At 34.5% G+C, this 15249-nt stretch overlaps 2 protein-coding genes across 2 annotated transcripts; one reads left to right on the top strand and one right to left on the bottom strand.

Moving 5' to 3' along the window:
• The first annotated feature begins 1376 nt into the window (after window positions 1-1376).
• On the top strand, window positions 1377-3555 carry LOC131010528 (3-ketoacyl-CoA synthase 4-like). Its single transcript, XM_057938090.1, has one exon. The coding sequence runs from the start codon at window positions 1817-1819 to the stop codon at window positions 3362-3364; it is 1548 nt and encodes a 515-aa protein (XP_057794073.1). The 5' UTR covers window positions 1377-1816; the 3' UTR covers window positions 3365-3555.
• Window positions 3556-6710: 3155 nt separating this feature from the next.
• LOC131010530 (sugar transporter ERD6-like 6) lies at window positions 6711-11684 on the bottom strand. The gene is made up of 18 exons (XM_057938091.1): window positions 10848-11684; window positions 10197-10259; window positions 10028-10117; window positions 9872-9931; window positions 9720-9785; window positions 9564-9629; window positions 9410-9485; window positions 9089-9153; window positions 8908-9000; window positions 8709-8789; window positions 8517-8601; window positions 8101-8147; window positions 7967-8029; window positions 7834-7893; window positions 7671-7736; window positions 7511-7570; window positions 7144-7258; window positions 6711-6986 (listed from the first exon to the last, which is right to left on the bottom strand). The coding sequence occupies exons 1-18, from the start codon at window positions 11040-11042 to the stop codon at window positions 6874-6876; spliced, it is 1464 nt and encodes a 487-aa protein (XP_057794074.1). The 5' UTR covers window positions 11043-11684; the 3' UTR covers window positions 6711-6873.
• Between the last annotated feature and the right edge of the window lie 3565 nt (window positions 11685-15249).

Genomic DNA, 15249 nt, shown 5'->3' on the forward strand with positions numbered 1-15249 from the left:
AAAAAAATTATCTCAAGTAATGGAGAAATGTTGAATGTAATTTTTGTTTTTATTTATATAATTTTTATTTTATTTTATTTAATGAAATGTTAAATATTTAATTTTAAATGAAATGTTGAATTTCAAAATAGAAGTGTAAAAATTGGATAAAATGAAGAAAAAAAAATTATAGTGCCGCTTATAGCGCCAATGCAATGGAGATGGGTGGCGCTAAGGTGAAGCCACCAATTAGCGCCACCTCTAAGTGCCAAGGACCATAAATGCTTTCAGGCCCGTACCTGAGGGCATGCTCAACATGCTGCCGCATAGGGCCCCAAATTTTTGGGGGCCCAATTTTTTTTTTTTATATATATATAGTATATATAAAAATTATTTTTGTCAAATAGTATTCCAAAAATAAATGCAGTAACTGAAAATACATTCTAAAAAAAAGTGAATCAAAAAATTTATCTACGATCAACTATGTCGCAAGACATGTTGAATGGGTTTGCTATGTTATCAATTGAAAGAAAATTGGTTGATCAGTTAGATTACACAAACTTGATAAATACATCTGTCTCTAAAAATGCAAGACGTGTTATATTTAGATAAAGTAAGAAACTTATCCCTATTTTGAACTAATTTTTGTTGTATGTTCTATCAATATTTCATAGTATTATTTATTTTTTCTCAAATCCTAATATTTTTGTCCTTTTTATCCTTGCTAGATATACAAGAAATTAAATTGTGTTTTGGTTAGATATTGTGGGGACAGATTGCATTCAATATTGCTGCTATGGTGAACCATATTATAAGGTATTTATTTACATAGCTTCGTCTTATGAAAGTTCTTTTCTTCATTCAGACCATATTGTTAATGTTGAATTCTTTATTAACTTATATATTTTCTTCTCTTTTGATTGAAAACTCTTTCGAATGATTGGTTGAAAAAGTTTATGTTAATATATTATTGTTGTTTCGTCAATATAATTTTTTTTCATAAGGGCCCATTTTTTAATTTTTGCTTAGGGCCCTGTGAAATACAGGACCGGCCCTGAATGCTTTAAGGAAATGTCTCAAGATAAGTGAGATGCAAAAAAAAATATCTGAAAATAAATGAGACAAATGGAGTACAATTTTTTTTGATGTTAGTGTATTTTTATGCCATAACCTCTTTTGTTTATTAGCACTAAATACATTTGTACATAGAACCCTAAGATTACGTGTCATTGTTCATGGCCTAAAATATGTGTACCCTTTCAACATGTGTTTTTTTCTTTATCGATTTCGAGAACGGCATATGTGTTACGTGTAGTATGTACCAACGTTTTATTCTAGAACTGTGAAAGTCTTTACCTTTTCTTTTAATCTTATTTTTGGAAGGAAACTTTCGAAATTGATAAATGACGATCCGAATTCTTTTCTTTGATAAATATGGAGATAAATTAAAGACGATCCAATTCTCTCCTCTCATATTGAAAAACAGTAGCAAATGTAGCATCTAGACATGTATATATCTATAGTCCATATATATAGGCAAACAGTTCATCCCATCTACTTATAAATTTTACCAGATCAAACTACACATTTACATCAGTTTTCGAGCAACAAAAGAAACCGAAAAAGGGCAAAAAAAAATAGAATTCCTCCCCGCATGAATTCGAGACCCAGCTGCAATCAATCAGCGTCCAATTCCATCACACAATTTGTAGTATTATTCCACTCACAAAAGTCCATTAAACTCCTCTCTCTCCCCCCCTCTCTCTCTCACTCTCTCTATCTCTCTCCTCCTCCGCCTCGCAATTCTCTCTCATCAAATTTTTGAATCTAAGAGCCTATGGCCGGAGGGGGAGAGGGCGCCGCGGCAGCGCAAGCGAGCGGCGCCACCGTCGGTGTCCGGATCCACCCGGCGCGGCGGCTGCCGGACTTCCTGCAGAGTGTGAACTTGAAGTACGTGAAGCTGGGCTACCATTACTTGATCTCTCATTTGATAACGCTGTGTCTGGTCCCAATCATGGTCATCATCATCATTGAGGCGTCGCAGATGAATCCCGATGACGTGCGGCAGCTGTGGCTGCATCTGCAATACAATCTCGTCTCGGTCATCACCTGCTCCGCCTTCCTCGTCTTCGGATCCACCGTCTACATCATGACCCGCCCCCGACCCGTTTACCTCGTCGACTACTCCTGCTACCGCGCGCCGGACAGCCTCAAGGCGCCCTACGACCGCTTCATGAAGCATTCTCGATTAACCGGCGATTTCGACGAATCGTCGCTCGAATTCCAGCGGAAGATCCTCGAGAGGTCGGGCCTCGGCGACGAGACCTACGTGCCGGAGGCGATGCATTCCATCCCGCCGCAGCCGTCGATGCAGGCGGCGCGGGAGGAGGCGGAGGAGGTCATGTACGGCGCGCTCGACAAATTGTTCGCCAACACTAGTGTCAAGCCCAAGGAAATTGGGGTTTTGGTTGTCAATTGCAGCCTGTTCAATCCAACGCCGTCGTTGTCTGCTATGATTGTGAACAAGTACAAATTGAGGGGGAATATCAAGAGCTTCAATCTTGGGGGAATGGGGTGCAGCGCTGGCGTGATTGCCATCGATTTGGCCAAGGATATGCTGCAGGTCCACCGGAATACCTACGCCATCGTGGTCAGCACCGAGAACATCACGCAGAATTGGTATTTCGGTAACAAGAAATCGATGCTGATCCCGAATTGCTTGTTCAGAGTGGGAGGCGCGGCGGTGCTGCTCTCGAATAAGTCCAAGGATCGGCGGAGGGCCAAGTACAAGCTCGTTCACGTGGTGAGGACGCATAAAGGCGCTGATGATAAGGCGTTTCGCTGTGTCTATCAAGAGCAGGATGATGTTGGCAAGATTGGGGTTTCCTTGTCGAAAGACCTCATGGCCATTGCCGGTGGTGCCCTCAAGACGAACATCACCACATTGGGGCCTCTGGTGCTGCCTATAAGCGAGCAGCTGCTGTTCTTTGCCACGTTGGTGATAAAGAAGCTGTTCAAGAAGAACGTGAAGCCTTACATCCCGGATTTCAAGCTGGCGTTTGATCATTTCTGCATACACGCGGGAGGGAGAGCTGTGATTGATGAGCTTGAGAGGAACCTGCAGCTGCTGCCTGTCCATGTTGAAGCCTCGAGGATGACTCTCCATCGCTTTGGGAACACTTCCTCGAGCTCCATTTGGTACGAGCTCGCCTACATTGAGGCCAAGGGAAGGATGCGCCGTGGACACAGAGTGTGGCAGATTGCTTTTGGGAGTGGTTTCAAGTGTAATAGCGCTGTTTGGCAGGCGCTGCGTAGCGTCAGGCCCTCTAAAAACGGGCCTTGGGACGACTGCATCGACAGGTACCCTGTGAAGGTAGTTTCTTAGCAGATTAGAGCATCTATTTGACTCTTTACATACATTGTCCATCTATTGCTCTTTTGTACTCTGTTTCTCTTCTTGTGATAATTTGGGCTTGTTATTGATGGTGATAATTAGGGAAGAATAACTTGATCACATATGTTGTCGAATGTAGCTCTTTGAGAATATATCAATTCAAAGCTACTCCATTTTTGTAATTTCTTGATCTCATCTGCTTGAATGTTTCATCATTCAATTGCAACTGAGGCATCAAGTTGAGTTTTGATTAGTCCAGGGAGACTATCATTGTGATGATCTGTTTCCAATTCTTGATTTGTGAAACGTCACTTGTTTTCAATCCACATTGCTTGGTGTATGTGTAAGCGGGCAATATCAGCCCGTTGACAAGAGGTGATGTATATATCTCAGGGGACATGGCTTAACTTTGTAGCTGGCACCCAGTAAGTAATATTATGGTTGAGGGAATGTACATTGGCCGGAATGTGGCTGTCTTGGCATGTGAGGCCTTGGATTCGACAATCATTCATGTGGCGTTTGTTTTTAACTTGTGGAGTTGGGGGGGCCGCCTTCCCTTCATTTTTGCCTCTTCACTCTTCTGGACAGATATTATTCTCTCTCCTAATCCCTTCTTTCATTGATTTTATCATTTTCATTTTTTAATTTGATGAGTGTTTGACAAATTTGTGCTCAAGCCACTAGTGATCTCATCTGATTGAGAAAACCAATCTCCACTCCAGATTTTAATATCTATTTGTGTATTGTTTATCTTGATTGATTGCGAATACCGCTCAAGGCATCAATCTCCAGGTACTTAACCTTTTTTTATGTGGCAAATTATTTTTCTTGATTGATTGCGAAAACCGGTGAAGGGACCAATCTCTAGATATTTAACCTTATAATATCTTTGTGGATTATTATTTTTTGATTAATTGCGAATACCAGCGAAGGAACCCATCTCCAAAGTCCAAATAGTAATCATAGCCGTATACATAAGTATATCTTAAATTGCTCTAAAAAAAAAAGTATATCTTAAATTCAGGAATTCTTTTTTGAAATCTCGTAATCCGTTAAGTTCAACTGGGACCCACTACAATATACAATTAATTGTTTTTAAGAAATCACAAAATTATCATTCAAATCAATTTTAAATTGCGTGCAAATCATTGATTCGCTTTTCAACATATGTAGATTTTCTCATGTGTTGACGGAGGGATTTGTTTTGATTTATCACGTAACAAGAAGTTTACTTTGAATGATTAGTTTTAATAGATAAAAATAATAAAATTAATTTTTATTTATTTTATTAAATTAAAATTTTGAGATATTTTAAAATGTTTGATTATTTTTATCATTTAAGTTAATTTTATTTGAGTTTTATTCCATCAAAAAGATGATATTAGAGTAATTATACTCTTAAAAATAAAAATACTCAATCATTCATTTTATCAATCATACAAAGTAACGCCTCTAAAATTATATGGCAGCCACCATAGAGCTTACCTTTAATCAAAATAAAAGTATATGGCATCCACCACAGAGCTTACCTTTAATCAAAATTTGGTGATTTATTGCTTGCTATTTCTGCAGTGTTTTACTAGTTCTTTTGGCGTCTTGTACCGATGCTGAATTACATGTTTTCTCTGTTTGCAGTTCATATTTCGTGTTTGGGAACAATATTTTCCAATTTGCGTGATCGATTTTTCCACTAAGAGCTCGTAGAAAAAGTAAGAGTTAATGACATCAGAGTAGGACCTATGGGTTAAAAAATTAAAAAACAAAAAATCATTGCAGTGATTTTGGACGTAAATAATTTATACTACAGCTCAATAAAGAACAAGGAGACATCGTAACAATAAAACAGTTTTTTAACTGGTGTCTGTTAGCACACTTTTTAAATTACTATAAATTATGTATTAATAATAATCTCATCTAATTTATTATAATATTTAAAAAATATTGCGTATTATAATTTGTCACTCAATATAAACTACAATCATTGGTTGATAAAATCACTATTGCTACAATAATCTCATTTCACTAGGTTTTCTTTATAATAATAATAATAATAATAATAATAATAAGTTGGGATATTTACTTAATCATTATTATTATTATTATTATTATTATTATTATTATTATTATTATTATTATTATTATTATTATTATTCCTTCAATTTTCTATTACTTATTATCATTCAAAAAGATACAATTAAATTAACCATCCAATTATTTGGCATCCACCTAATCGGTGTTCGTCACGAGTACAATTTGACTAACAGTCATGTATATGTATGTAGTGCAAAAGAAAGGTAGATGATTTGCTAAATATAATCGAGCGTCACAAATCACAATAATGATTTTATGAGTGGAATTGGTTCGCTTAATTGAAGGAAACAATATTTTATTATTGTGCAAAGATTATATGCAATTCATTCCTTAATTATTGTTGGGGGTGATTACGTAAATTGTAAATTCAACTAAAATAGAATTAATTCTATAATTCATAAAAATATATAAAATGACGTAAATATCCAATTATGTGCGCACATATTATGTGCGTTTATCATTTCCCAAAAAAATAATTACTTTAAAATAAATCTCCATCCATTCCTTAAAAGTGTTCAACTTTTTTATATTTTTATCACAAGTCTTACTTTTTATATCCACTTAATCAATTTATACATAATTCTGCCACACATAAGTGAGGTGCACTCTTAAAAGACGAAGACAGTATAATATTTTGATTGATTTGATGATGCCTGCCATGTTTAAATTTTTTTCCAATGTACACTAAAGTTTCATTTTTGGCTATTTTACTAAAATTGATTTTTGATGTTGCACGTCACGTCTAAAATATCATATTCCTTTCGCCCTTCAAATAACTTTCAAGGATAGAGAAACACGAGTTTTAAGACAAAGTTATTGAATATATTAAAAATAGTGAAAAAATATTATACTATTATTATTAATAAATAATAATGAAATAGTGTCTTAAAATGAATAAAAAGCTATTTGAGAGACGGATTAATATAATTTCACATGATATTTGTAAACTCCACAGGCAATCATTCGCTTGTCATTTGGACCCAAAAGCATACATCCCTACCAAGAAAGGTTGTCATAATTTTTCAACCATTTAAAGAAAGCATATTAAAATTGTTGCAGTAGTATATAAGTTATTGCATATATACTCTCTACTCTTGGGCCAATAGCAAACAAGTTAGCTTATAATTGAAACTAGCCTTCATTAAACACGGATAGTTTGGATTCTCAATAACAAAATAGCAATCAAGTATATCTCACAAGATATATTACAAATGCACCTCTTAATTATGTATTTTATTGATCCCTCTTATATAAAAAAATGTATTTTATTGAAAAGAACATTAAATATTCAGCATACAAACTTGAAGATAGATTTTATTATAAAATGCATCTCGCAAATAAACATGGTAATTAAGTAGCACAAAAAGGGCTCTGATACTGAAATACAAGTGCATAAATAGAACAGAGTCTCATCTGAAGGAGTTCTGGATTTCCTCTAACGTTTTGCCCTTTGTTTCCGGCACCCAAATCGCCACAAATGTCACTGTGGCGACACACATGGATGCGTAAAATGTGAAAGTTCCTGTAAAGATGCCCACATTTTATCAGATCAAAAGAATCGCGATGCTGCTAATGGCTAACTGTGCATCTATGTTTGACTATCTTTGATAATAAGCCACCCTGATTGTTTGAGTTTGGAAAAGTATAGAACTAGAAAAGGTGTGAATATAAATACGAACCTCCGCTGCTCCAATCTAGTAGCAATGGTGCTGTCATGGTAACGACCCACGAAACGAACCAGTTTAACAAAGTCGCCACACTTCCAGCTAGGCCTTTGATTTTAGGTGGAAGAATCTGAGACACCAAATATATCAATCAAGAAACATAAAACTGACTAACTTAACTAAATTGGTATCAGATGCCAACCTTAGAAATCAAACCTTTGGATCTTCATTTTAAACATTCAACTTTCAATTTTGTCACCACAAAAAAAGAGGTGGGAACAAAACACATGGAATTTCCAAGCTGTTTGTTTGTATGGCATATTTTTTATATAAAAACACAACATCTCATAACATGGAGAATTGGGAGAAAATAAGACAGTACCTCGGACATTATAAGCCAGGGAATGGGCCCCATTCCAAGTGAAAAAGCGATAATCATGCACTACAGCAAAGAGGTCAGTTGAACAAACTGAAACTTACAATCTACAAAGATGAAAATTCAATGAATTATAGGTAACTTGTATATTGAGAAGAAGGCATACCACAACACCGACAACTGAGAGGATCCCCAATAAGCCATATAGTGAAGAATCATGTGCTACGGCACCCTTGAATATGCATGGATTGCAAATATCAGGAGAATATTACAAGGTTTGTAAAACCAGTTCCCTAACTATACATAAAATATTAACATATTATTTCTACCTTAAGAAAGAATGCGACAGCAACAACTAGGAGACTGAGAGCCATCCCAGAAGAGGATATCTGAAACAAATATAAACATTTTTAGGTGATCCAACTAATCGTAGACCAAATATACAAATTTGATTGAACTTACAAGTAAAAGAACCCTGCGTCCGGTTTTGTCCACCAACCATGTTGAAACTCCAGTAGCAATGACCTAAACATAGGCATCAGTTTATATTTTCAAAAGGATTGGTGCCCAAGAAGAAGAAGAAGACCAAGCTTAACCTGAATAATGCCGACTCCTACTGTAGCAGCATTGCTTGACGAGATTCCTGGTTTATACAAGGTAAACATGTGAAATTCCTTCAACTGAAACTAAAAATAAAAGTATAGTAAACTAGATATATGAATTGAAAGTGAGTCTGGAAAAAGATAATCCCCATGTCCAGGAACGATGCATCATTAAGTCACTCAATGCAAGTCATAAACAACAACTAGATCATGGTCAGCCTAACGAGCACTCCACTTGCTAAAAATCAAGATATTGAAATGCATACAATACTTAAAATCTGAACTATTACTATCTTTGACTCAGTAGATAAATGATAGACATTCCAGCGCAGAAACCTATTTAGAATTCAATAGATAAAGAGCATTATCTTCATTTTTTTGCTGTGGGAAGAGGATGTTTGTTCACCTACCAGCTGACTCAAATATAGTAGTGGAGTAGAAGATAACACCATTTGTTCCAGATAGCTGTTGGAAGACAAGTAATCCAATTCCTATCTGAAGGAGAAACAGACAATAAAGATGAGCATAATAGATTTGCCATTCTAAGAGTAGAAGGGGTGACATACAAAGGCATACTAGATGCCTTGTGAAGGATTACACACCATCAGAGGTAGCCAATATCGTCTCACTTTGAGATCTGCAAACCGGATAGCTGTTCTTCGGCTTGTTGAAGCCACGGACCTCTGCAACACAAAATTGTGATATGATATCTAACACCGTTAAGAAATCTACCAGAACTATTGCAGGTAAGACATCATGTCCTCTTCCTCGGGCATTATAGATTAATGGAAGAAGACAAACCTTGATTTCATTTACTTCAACTGAAATATCAGTGTCAAAACCACGAAGTACTTGCAGAGAAGCTTCAAAGTCATCAGTCATGCCCATTTTTGCCTAATGTTTGCATTTGAAGAAGTACATTAGTAAGTCATGTGTGTTTTAAAGCTCAGGGAGGAAAATAAGGAAATCTTTGTAATCTCACCAACCACCGAGGAGATTCTGGGATGAAAAAGAGGCCAGGTATCAATATGAGGCAGGGTAATATTCCTGTGAATTGAAAGAAAGATTAGCGAGTCCCAAATAGCCTTGGCTTAAACAATGGACCAACAAAGGTTTTCAAAAGTGCATCTTAACGATTGGCACAAAAGTTTTGCTCTAATGAATGCATCAATAATTTATTGCCTGGCAAATTACATGAATTAGGATTAACTAAAATGTTTGAGATGATGACCATGACATAAAAATTATAATGAGAATTTGAGAAAATCAACTATATAAAGGGCCAAGTTCCATGGAAAATCACCTAGAACTGCAAGCACTCTCCAATTCACGAATAGTCCCAAAAGATACGATAGCAAGATCCCAATTGTCACAGAGAGCTACAACATGAAATTAGGTTCAGTTGCTTCATAGTAAAATAAGTTCACGCAAAAGATGAAATTGTAAGCTTAGTAGACCTGGTTCACTGAACCTAATCCTCCTCTGAGATTTTGAGGTGCTATCTCTGCTATATATACAGGCACCTACAACAAAATAGAAAATGGATAAAAGGAAATAAGCGTATTATAATTTCTTCCACTGCTAAATTAAAAACATGACTGCATATTTCATACCGTGTAAGAGATTATACCCACACCAAATCCTTCCAAAAGTCTTCCCATGTAGAGAAAAGAAAAGTCCTAATGTAATTGGGGAAAGGTTGATAAGAAATAAAGCATTGAGGGAAAGGAGAAGTAATTGTCACAAAAACATAAGAGAGACTTACCTTGGCAAATGATATTGCTAGCCAGCCTATGATATTAGGTATGGCAGCTATCATTAAAGACTGCACGTTAACAATGTCAACCAAAATTCAAGATATTAGTACAAAAACTTAGACGCTCATGCTCAAGTACATAACTAAGGCCGGAAGAACTCATACCCCCTTTCTTCCAATGTACTCAGCAATTTGACCGCTAGCTATTGCTCCAACCATAGCTCCCACGTTTGATAAAGAACCAAATAAGGAGAACTGTTGCAATTATTTCAATCACTCTACGAAATTCATAAACATTGATACAATCACGATAGGAAGATAGACTGCCACTAACCTGTGAGACTGTAAGGTTAAGATCTCTGGTGATATCATTTTGTGTTGGTGAGGAATAACCACACTACATAACCAAGAATGGACACTGATTTAGAGCCTCTACAGTAGTTTCATATTTACAAACAGATACTGGAACAGAAGTTTAAATGATTCCTAGTTCAAAGACTCTCTCCATGAACTAAAAAAAAGGATATGCCGATAAAAAGCAATCTAAAACTCTAGCACTATGCAATACCAACTTACATAGTCAGGGAATATATCACATCCATGACATTTCCAATATTTCTACTACAGTTTTAGTTGTTCATTATTGAGTCCTAAATCTATCCTTTGCATATTAAGTCTCAGCTGCAGAATGTAGAGAGGGATGCAATATCAAGAAATTCCACTTGATTCTCATACAAGATACCCTATTTAATCTCCAAAATATGACACACTGTAAACACACAACAGCGGCAATGACACAGTTTCAATCAATTAAGGTGGTCCAAGGTTCAGCACCAATTGAAATCAAAATAAAGCATAACTACACAATCACCATCAAGTAGAATTCTACTGCAACATCCTAACAACTTTTCAGTCAAACAATCATTGAACAAACAATTCGAAACGCGATAATGAGAAGAAAGTTGGAGAGAAGCAGGTGTAGTACAGTGAAGCCAAACTGGATAGGGCCCAAGGCGACGATGAAGACGCAAGCCAAGACTGAGATAGAGCTGTCCCTAATGACTTGAGAAGATCCCATCAAACTAGACTGCCTCGAACCCATTCGATACCAACTCCCAGTATGCAGAAATGGCTTCCGCAGATCGCCCCTCCCATCTTCCACTTCATCCCGGAAACTCATCACTCCCTCTCAAGAAAATGGAACCCCACTTCCAAAAAATTAATCTTTCACAGCTCAATCGACTTCTATGATGAGTTGCGGTTGATTTCGAATCAAACAAAACAGCTTCAATTGAAGAAAATGGAAACCCACTGGAACAAACTGAGTTCCGGAAGGTTCTGAATGAAGAAAGGGTTGGTTTGTGGCAGATGATTTGGAGACGACAGCGTGTCTGAAAGGAGTCGTGTCAGCTTCTAGCGGTAAACGTGATTGTATATATACGATGGCGGGCGGCCCTCTTTTTTTCTGTGTAAGCTATGCAGCCACTCAACTGACAAGTCTTTTCATTATTTTGCCAGCATCCATCAATTTTTCTGCGTATTAATTGATGAGAAAACGAACTCGCTATACAAAACGGATAAGCAAGTAGACGAGACGAGCAAACAAACAACTAAGTAATAAGGAGTGATGATTAACTAAAAGAAAAAGGTTGGAGGATGAAGTTAAATATGTTGATAAGATATCGTAAGTCGAGGATTCGAGTTACATCAAAAAATTTGAGTGTGCTTTTCTTTGATCGTAACAATTTATTTCTAAAAAAATCTTTTAAAAAGTTTAATTCTAATTTTCTGACGCCTATTATATTCCACCCACAATTTTATAGGTTCGAGGTGGTCGACTCGTGGTATTAGATCTTTTAAATAGTACAACCTCCGTCAATGAAATATTGTCGTAACGGAAGGAGATACGAGTTTTAAAAGAAATTATGTTATTAATTTATTGAGTGGAGAAAAAAACCCATAAATGAAAAAATAAAAAAAGTTAATTAAATTAGTGAATGGAGAATGTGACCTATGAATTCACAATTTAATATTAAAAATAAATTAAGATAATTTTTTGTGGACAAATTAAAATGACATATTAGAACAATATTTCATTGACGGAAGAAGTATAATTTATTTATATATTTTATATAATTGGAAAGCTATTGCATAAAAGTATAGAAATTTACCCAACAAAACCTAGTGAAAATAGCGCTACAAAATCCCTCCCACGGCCACGGCAATAGAAAAAAAATAAAGGGTTATTAGCCTGTAAATACACGAACTTTTTCTATTTTCTGAAATTTAACATGACTTTTAGTTTTAGCCCACAAATACATGAACTTAGCATTTTTTCTGATTTTTGACATCGACAAAAAAAAATTCTAATTTACTATTAACATGAAGGCTGGTATACCATGTCATTCACTCTCTAATCAAAATAATGAATCAAATTACTCTATTCAAGTGCATATTTCGTAGTCCATGTCATGTATTTCGGCCTCCACCTCAACAATAAATAGAATTTTTTCATGTCGATGTCAAAAATCAGAAAAAATGCTAAGTTCGTGTATTTGTGGGCTAAAAATAAAAGTCATGTTAAATTTCAGAAAATATAAAAAGTTCGCGTATTTACAGGCTAATAACCCAAAAATAAAATAACAAAACCAGTAAAGGTGAAGCGAATTATTTTTATCAATCTGTTCGTGTATTTATTTCTATAAAGACCGAATGTTAGATTAGATTAATCTGATTGGTTTCAAATAGATTGAAAAGCAACATAGCCTCACTCTTCAAATAGTACTTTTTCCTTCGAATATAGTACTAGAAAGGAGTACAATGATTGGGAGGTAAACACATTTTATTTATGACTGAAAGTTACAAATTCAACATATATCATTTTCTAGCGAAAACTACGAATTTGGACCATACGTTTTGTATACACATAATTTTCCAAGTTTAACATTAATTAATTTTGTCACTAAAATTATTCAGCATATCCTCTGCCCAGTGGCGGATCCAGGATTTGTGATTTGGGGGTACTAAATTTATACGATGTCTAAAAATATTTGTATGAGGGTTCGGGGGCGAGAGCTCCCGAGCTAATTATTTTAAACATTCCGTACAATTCATTTTTATATTCAAGTAGAATTTTAATGAACTTATAATTAGAATCAATCACTTAATTAGAATCAATCACTTAATATAATAAATAGTTGTTTGCACTTCTATTCATCCAACGACGTACAAGTACATTGAAAGCATATAAAGACCTACTGTTACGCATTTAAAAAAAAAATATTTCATATTCTAAAAAAATAAACTAATTCATTATTAATAGTTCATAATTTTACTTTGATTCGATCACTGACTCAAATTCGATACTAAAAATTATCTAAGAAATGAAAATAAGTAAAAAATAATACAAATTTAACAAACTAATATAACAAATCACTATAAAATATTAAATAATTAACATGAATATTATAATTATTAAAATGATATATTATATTTTTTCTTGTATTATATATATATATATATATATATATATATATATATAATAAGAAATATAAGAAATTTGGGGGTACAGTTGTACCCCCTTGCACCAATGTGGCTCCGCCACTGCCTCTGCCCCACACAATTTATTGTGTCATAAGATTATACTACTCCCTCCGTCCCTGAAATAAGTTCATCTTTGGGGACGGCACGAATTTTAAGGAAAAGTGGTCAAATGTATTGATAGTGGAAAAAAATGTGTTATAATTATTATTGAGAATGGTGAAAATGTGAAAAAGTGTTATAATTAGTATTGGAAGTGGTGAAAAGGTGAAAAGTAAGAATAAATAAAGTATTATTAGTGGTGGGGTAGTTGTCCAAAAATGAAAAGAAAGAAAGAGAAACTTATTTGAGGGACGTCCCAAAAAAGAAAAATATGAACTTATTGCAGGGACGGCGGGAGTATTATATAAGCTCTAATTAATATTATTATTAGTATTAGAATTTAAAATAATTATACTCCTAATTTTGGATTAACTAATCTTAATGATTAATTATAAATTCAAAATTTTAAAAATAAATACATAAAAATAATTATAAACTTGTGAACCATGTGAGTGGTTCAAAAGTTGATGATCCTATAATTGAACCTATCAGATCTACAGTGAAGATTTTTTATTATCTACCTTTGTTCCCATGATTATCAGAAGGTCAGAAAGCTAGAGAGAGTTTTATAGTGGAAAAGTAGAGAGAAAGCGAGAGCGTCCATTTTATTTCGAGGTCGTGGATATTTATAGATATTACAACTGAGGGTAAAATAGTAACTTTACAAGATCACCCATTTCGTGCGCTAACTACCTAGCTGACTAGGCCTATCACTGATATGTGCTTTGTCGGGCCTTTGTCTCTAAATACAGAGCTACCTTAAAGTCCTTCTTCTGGCCTTCTCGCATGGAATTCCTGTCTGTCAACTCTTCTCTGGAAAGGCTGTCTGGAGTCTTTTTTTCTGCTTGATCTTCTCGAACTCGGCTATTTAGATCTGGAGTAGTTCATTCTGGCTCAATATAGTCTGCTCCTCGGTATTACTTTGATTTGCCAAGCCAAGCCACGTGTCATGATCCTAGGGGCTCACATATTTTACCCCTCATCAATTAATCTTAATGATCAATTATAAATTCAAAAATTTAAAAATAAATACATAAAAATAATTATAAACTTGTGAACCATGTGAGTGGTTCAAATGAGTCTAGGTATGAGTCTAGGTATATGCAATTCTTATTTTATCTACATAATACGAAATTGTATCTCATCTTACATGGCATTGTATAATCACTTTATTCCAATTTTTCTCAATTCTCATTCATTCTTTTTTTTTTCTTTTCAAATCTCCAATCAATCTTCACCTTTAATCAAAATCCGCCCATTAAAAAATCTATATAAATATTTATATATACATTGATATGATAAATATAATAATTTATTATTGTTATCACAATTATGATTTCGTAATTAAAATTTTCAATTGTTATTTAAATGTTTCATCTTATCATGAGTTTAAATATATTTTATGATAACAACTAAGATTTAGTAATTAACTTTTTAGTATTACTAAATATATTTAGTATTACATACTAAATATATTTTAGTATTATATATAATTATTTTTTTTGTAAAAAATTAGGCAAATGAATACTTAACTAATTTGAACCACTCCCAACCCTATGAAATATTAAGGGCATATATAAAATGTAACAAGAAGAAATAAAACATCCAATTAATTTGAGTATATATTCAAAACAAAACACACATCTTAGCATAGAGTACTTGCTCATAAACATAGTAGCCGTATTGAGTTTGATGCCTGGTCCCGTTCTGTATGAACAACGAAGCTTGTTCATTTTTATTTAGGA

Source organism: Salvia miltiorrhiza, chromosome 2 (assembly GCF_028751815.1).
Source record: "Salvia miltiorrhiza cultivar Shanhuang (shh) chromosome 2, IMPLAD_Smil_shh, whole genome shotgun sequence".
Classification (NCBI taxonomy): Eukaryota; Viridiplantae; Streptophyta; class Magnoliopsida; order Lamiales; family Lamiaceae; genus Salvia; species Salvia miltiorrhiza.